General features: G+C 47.6%; 1 protein-coding gene across 1 annotated transcript; it reads right to left on the reverse strand.

Moving 5' to 3' along the window:
• Positions 1-4,856: 4,856 nt before the first annotated feature.
• Positions 4,857-5,768, reverse strand: LOC102955401 (olfactory receptor 13G1-like). Its single transcript, XM_007079751.1, has one exon. It carries the CDS (start codon positions 5,763-5,765, stop codon positions 4,857-4,859), a length of 909 nt encoding a protein of 302 aa, XP_007079813.1. The 5' UTR covers positions 5,766-5,768.
• Positions 5,769-6,445: the final 677 nt, after the last annotated feature.

The raw sequence follows: 6,445 nt of genomic DNA on the forward strand, positions 1-6,445 counted from the left end.
GACACCACAGTTGTACCTGATTTTCTCAGAGGAACACACACTTCACGTGTCACTGAGCCACAAGCATGCTCACGTGCTCCTGGGTGACCCTCTTAACCGAGGCCCCACCAGGTCCAGCTGCTAGTTCCCTCACACTCAATCCTGGCCCCTCAGAATGGGGCCTGATGCTGTCTGGAGACTCAGTGCATGCTAAGGGAATTGACAGTATGGGATGGAAATTGAAAACCGAGGTGCAAAGAAATGGAATGCCATGGACACCAAAGCCAGACAGGAGCCGGAGACTTTTCTGGCCTATACCCTTGGCAGAGACTCACTAAGAGACTGAGACCTGATCGTAGGACTGCAGAAGGCTTTTCCTGCCTCCGCATCATGACCACATTCTTAAGACCTACTTACACTAGTCCCTTCACCCGTTCTATCATAGCTGCCTCTGAAAAAGGGATTACTGGAATATCAAAAGACAAAAAGTACAAATTGAAGACACAGAACAAACATCAGAACCAGACATGACGGGGATGTTGGAATGATCAGACCAAGAATTTAAAACAATTCTAATTAATAGGTGGGCAATGTAAGCAGAGAGGTAGAATCCCAAGAAAGAACAAAAGTGAAATTCTAGATATACAAATCACTGTAACAGAAATGAAGAATGTCTTTTATGGGCACACTAGTAGACTGGACATGGTGGAAAAAACAATATCTGAGCTACAGGATAAATCAGTGGAATTTTCAACAATTGCAAAGCAGAGAGGAAAAAGATTGAAACAAAAAAGCAGACTATCCTCAGGCTGTGGGGCAAGTGCAGAAGGTGAAACACACGTGTAATGGTAAGAATAGAAGGAGAAAAAGGAGAGAGAGGAAGGGAGAAAATCTTTGAAGCAACCATGACATAGGAAATAGCTACTTTAGAGTAATTGTCTGATAAATCCAACATCTGGGTCATCACAAGGTCTAATTGTATCAACTGTGTTTTTGTCTGTCTTTGGTCACACGCCTTCTTTATTGTATGTGTAATATTGGACTACTAGACCTTGTAAATGAAACTTCACAAAGACTCCGATTATGTTACCTTCATGTGAAGACTGATGACTTTTTCTTCTAGTGGAGTTAAATTACTGGGGGATCTTATGGAGGCTTAGTTTTGTTTGTTAGAGGTTACTTTTTATTTTGTCAGGATAGTTCTGTTTTGGTTTTGACCTCAGTTTTTCCCTCATTATTTTAAATTTATTTTTTCTGGATTTATTGAGATATAATTGACATAAAACATTTATAAGTTAAGGTGTACAGCCTCTTGATTTTATACGTTTGTATATTGAAAAGTTTGTGTATTGTAAAATATTACCACCAGAGCATTAGCTAATACCTCCATCATGTCAAATAATTACCATTTCTTTTTTGTGGTAAGAACATTTAAGATCTACTCTCTTAGTAACATTCAAGTATGTAAATAGTATTATTAGCTATAATAACCATGATGTACATTAGATCCCCAGAACTTGTTAATCTTATAACTGGAAGTTTGTACCCTTTGACCAATATCTCTCCAATTTCCTACCCCACACCCTCTAGCCCCTGCTAATCCTCACCTTACAGTCTGTTTCTCTTGTTTTTTTTTTTTTTTTAGATTCCACACATAAGAGATATCATACAGTATGTATCTTTCTCTGTCCACATACCTCAGTTGGCACAATGTCCTCAAGGTACATACAAGTTTTATAAATGGCAGATCTCCTTCTTTCTCATGGGTGAATAGTATTCTACTGTATATGAGCCATATATTTATCCATTCATCCACCAACAGATGCTTAGGTTGTTTCTGCATCTTGCCTATTATGAGCAATGTTGTGATGGACACGGGAGTGCAGGTGTCTCTACAAGATTCTGATTCAATCCCTTTGGATAGGTACCCAGAAGTACAACTGTTGCATGATGAGGTAGTTGTATGTTAATTTTTGAGGAACCTCCGTGGTGTTTTCCACACTGGCTGCACCAGTTTGCATCCTCACCAATAGTGCAAGAGAGTTCCTTTTTCTCCACATTCCTGCTAACACATATTATCTCTTGTCTTTTTGATGTGAGCCATTCTGACAGGTGTGAGGTGACACATCATTATGGTTTTGATTTGTATTTGAGTGATCTTAGTCTTAAGGTAAACCTTTGGTCCTGTGACATAGTCTTTATTCCTTAGGTGTGGCCCTTCTTGGGTTTTAATGGAGATGTTGAGGTGTTTACCAAGCCCCTCTAATGTGGGAGGACTTGAATTTCAAACTCCATCTGTCCCATGATGAGAAGTAGCTCATGTATCAGCCACTAGAGCCTGCCAGATATTGTCTCCTTTCAGGGCCCCCTTTTCATGCACAGTTCAAGTATCAGCCAATGGCTGGAAGACCTTTCCCCACCCCCAGAAGCTCTTGACTTTTTCTGAGACATTTATCCTCAATTTCCATCTGCCTGGCAGCCACAATCTCTGTCCTCTGAGACCTTGGACCAACAGGTCTATGGCCCGGTGATGAGTCATAAGTGCTCTGAATTCATTAGCAGTTGAGCTTAGATACAGGAGATATTTACAGTGACTCCATTCGTTCAAGGTTTATTCCTACCAAGATTTTCCTGGTTTAGGTCACTCTCAGGTGCTAGAAAGAGTTGTGACATTTAAAAAATATTTATTCAGGAGATTGTAATTGGTATCTATGTGAGGGCTACTGACAGTCTAGAAACAGCCCACTGTATCCTTTTTAATTCAAATTTTTCCAAAAATCCTTAAATATGCATACATTTTATTCTGAAGTAAGAAAAGAACAAAAGACTTGCTGATAATTTGAACACAGGGGCTTGAGAAGAGGGAGAAGGCCAACATTTCTAACACATGTGTCTGAGGCACTGGTGAGCCTCTGAACCTGTGTATACACGCTGGTAACTAAAGTGAACACTTCCAATGTGAACTAATTTGGGAGAACCTGGAATGAGAAGGAAAGGATTACACAGTGTTTTTTAAACTGAAAGGAACAGTTTATAAAATAATAAGTATAAAGTTATTCTATATTTATTAAAGTCTGTGTATATGTGCAAACATAGGCAAACAAAAAATTGTTCACACCAGCCTTTGGATGAAATTAAAAGGCTTTGCTTTTTTACTTTCTCCTTTTAAATGTCTTTGTTTTCCAATTTTATTAGCATGAAATACACATTTGGAAAGATAAGAAACCCCATGGATCTTTTTCAGAGAATCCCTACCACACAGAGCAACAGAAAACCTAGGAGCAGATACGAGTTAAGGGTGTGAGTCATGCTGGGGGTCCCTGGGCCTGGGGTCCTCCGTGGTGGCTCCAGACCCTCCCCTCTGCAGAATGCCTCCCTCAACCCGAGGGTGGGAACTGGCGCCTCTCCTGCAGAGTTCTGGCCCCAGAGTTTACCCCTGGGAGCATTTCTGGCAACCGTCTCCCACTGTGGTCCAAGCAGCAAGGCAGGCTAAGCCACCTCTGTGGCTGCAGCCAGTCCCAACATGGCTGTGCTGACCAGCCACCCTCCTGTGTCCTGTGCAAAGCTTGGAGGCTCCAGGACTGTGTTGCAAACTCTGCCCCTGGCCACCATCCTGATAGCTCTGCCCAGGTTCCACAGGTTCTGTAAACCTCATAAACGTGAAGTTTATTTCCAATTAGGGAAAAATAAAGAGAATGGTAACTGTCCCCCTGACTAACCATGTCACAAACATGCTTCTGTGCAGCCTTTCCAAAACTACTTCTAATTGGTAGAAATCATCCCTGGATGATTGGTCCATTCTGTCAGCTGGTATTTACTGGGTTCCTGCCATGTGCCTGGTGCACAATGCTTGCAAGTGAATTGATTTAGACAAACAGCCCTGGTGCAGGAGTAAGAAGGTGAACAGGACATTGTCCTTGTCCTCAAAGAGTTTAAAGTCTGTAGAGGGAGATAGACAAGGCGACGTGGAGGAGGGCGGGCCTGGAAACATGGTGACAGAGCATGTGGGGGTCACAGCCCTGTTCCATCAAAGGACCATTTCTGTCCACGAGCTTCCAAACTACACATGTTCTTGCACCCCGTCCCAGCCCTGCACAGTTAGATCTCAAGGGGGAATGGGGTGTTTGGGCCACGAGGAGCTTCGCTTCCCTCAGGCCTCCCCTGGTGCCCAAATTCTCTGGAACCCAAACCTCCTCGGGTCCAGGGTCGACAGGTTCCTGGTTTGTGACGGAAGACGGCAGGGCACAGCCACCCTGGTTCACCTCCCACACTGATGACCATCTCCATATTCCAGACTTGAAAAAGCCTTGTCAGAATATCACTCTAAAAAGTGCTAACATTTTTTTAAAGACTACTCTTGGAGACTCTGTTTCCAGGCAGAACCTCTTCTCCTAAAAACAAATCCTCCCCCAAGCTGCCACCCTCACTGGCTCTGCCTCGAGACAGCCTCGAGAGTGTGGGGGTGGGGGGGGCACGGGCCCCACTTAAAGCCCGTGCCTTGAGCCCCTGCCTTGAGCACAGGCATGTTGGAGAGAAAATTGGTAGCCAGGGCTGGGGACAGGGCCATGTCCACACTGATGACTTCTTTAATCTATTTAGTGCCTTTCAGTCCACAGAGCTGCCACACAGGTCTCCTTGACCCTACAGGGCAGGACACCCAGCGTCTGGGAAGATAAGGGGCTTCCTGGGGCCCCAGGGTGCAGTGGTGTCACAGCTGGGCCCCATGGATGCTGCACAGCACATTGAGATGTGCGTTCAGGGAGCAGGACACTAGGACATATCTCACTTTAGGGAAAGCTGCACCCTGGATCACTGCCTGTTGCCAAACCCTTCGGGGAAGGTGGCGGGGCCTGGGCATTGGGCACACAGACCTTAGCTCAGGAGAACAGCCTCCGGAGGGCAGCTTTGACCTCCGTGTTCCTCAGGGAGTAGATAAGGGGGTTCAGGGAGGGCGCCACCGAAGTGTAGATCACAGACACCACCTTGTCCTTGTGCAACGAGTATCTGGATGCTGGGCGGATGTAGGTGTAGATGACAGTGCAGTAGTACAGGGAGACCACCAGGAGGTGGGAGGAGCAGGTGGAGAAGGCCCGTCGCTTGCCTGAGGCCGAGCGGATGCGCAGGATGCTGGCGATGATGCAGCCGTAGGAGAGCATGATCACAGAGAAGTTCCCCAAGGCCAGGATCACGTCTGCAGTGAAGGCCATGGCCTCGTTCAGGCGTGTCGGGGCACAGGCGAGCTTCAGCAGAGGGGGGATCTCGCAGAAGAAGTGCTCGACCACGTTGGAATGGCAGAAGGGCAGGTGCAGCAGGAGGCCGGTGTTCACACTAGTGTTGGCCAGGCTGATGGTCCACACGGCCACGGCCAAGAGCCTGCATACCCGGGAGTCCATGAGGGTGCTGTAGCGCAGGGGCCAGCAGATGGCCACGTAGCGGTCATAGGCCATGGCGGAAAACAGCAGCAGCTCAGCTCCCAGAGACCACGTGAAGGAGAAAAGCTGCACTATGCAACCCCCGTAGGAGATGGTCCTGTCAGCCACCATGCTGCCCAGCAGCTTGGGCAGGATCGTGGAGGTGCAGAGGATGTCCACCACGGCCAGGTTTACCAGGAAGAAGTACATGGGGGTGTGCAAGGCAGGGCAGGAGCCAATGGCCACCATGATGAGCAGGTTTCCAGAGAGGGCCACCACGTAGAGGAGGAGGAAGACAGGAAAGAGGAGCATTTGCAGCTGAGGTGTTTCTGAGAATCCCAGAATGAGGAACTCGGTGACCAATGTCTGGTTCATCACAGCCACTGGGGGTGAGGCTCTGACCCTGCTGTGAAGGAAAGACGTTCTCACTGTTTCAACTTGTTCTGAGCATCCCGCAAATATGTGTGTGACCCGCTTTGAAAGAGAACTTCAAATACTATTTTGGTAATAAAAATGGAGATTTGTGTCCTGGAAAACTTTGGGGGGCAGGGACATCACAGAAGAAGCAGTTGCCCCTAATGTGCAGAGAAGTCCCAGTCCTCACCCCTCCCCTCCCTGGTGCAGGACTGAGACCCCACTCACAAGATCACTGGACCTGGGGCCCTGGTCGGCAAGGGCTGGTCTCCCCACCACACAGAGCACTGAGCATGCATGGTGTTGGGGGGCTTATGGAGAACTGGGGGACCTGATTGTATTTACAGCCCACTCACCCACTCAGACAGGGTCTGGGGACAGAGAAGGGGTGGGAGGGAGGGGGAGAAGGGAGAACTGCTTCTGAAGTCCACTGTCTTCTTCCCAGACTGACCACACCGAGGCAGCACTGGCTGAGAGGGACCCAGGGTCCTCACACACATGCACTGGGTGCGAGGGGCAGGCCTGTCTTTAGGGTGCAGAATGGCCCACAACAGCACCCCCCCGATCAAAGACAAATCACCACCAAACTCTTCAGCTGAATCAAAAGTTCCCCCAAGATAAACCTGGGATAGCACAGACCC

Source organism: Panthera tigris, chromosome D2 (genome assembly GCF_018350195.1).
Source record: "Panthera tigris isolate Pti1 chromosome D2, P.tigris_Pti1_mat1.1, whole genome shotgun sequence".
NCBI lineage: Eukaryota > Metazoa > Chordata > Mammalia > Carnivora > Felidae > Panthera > Panthera tigris.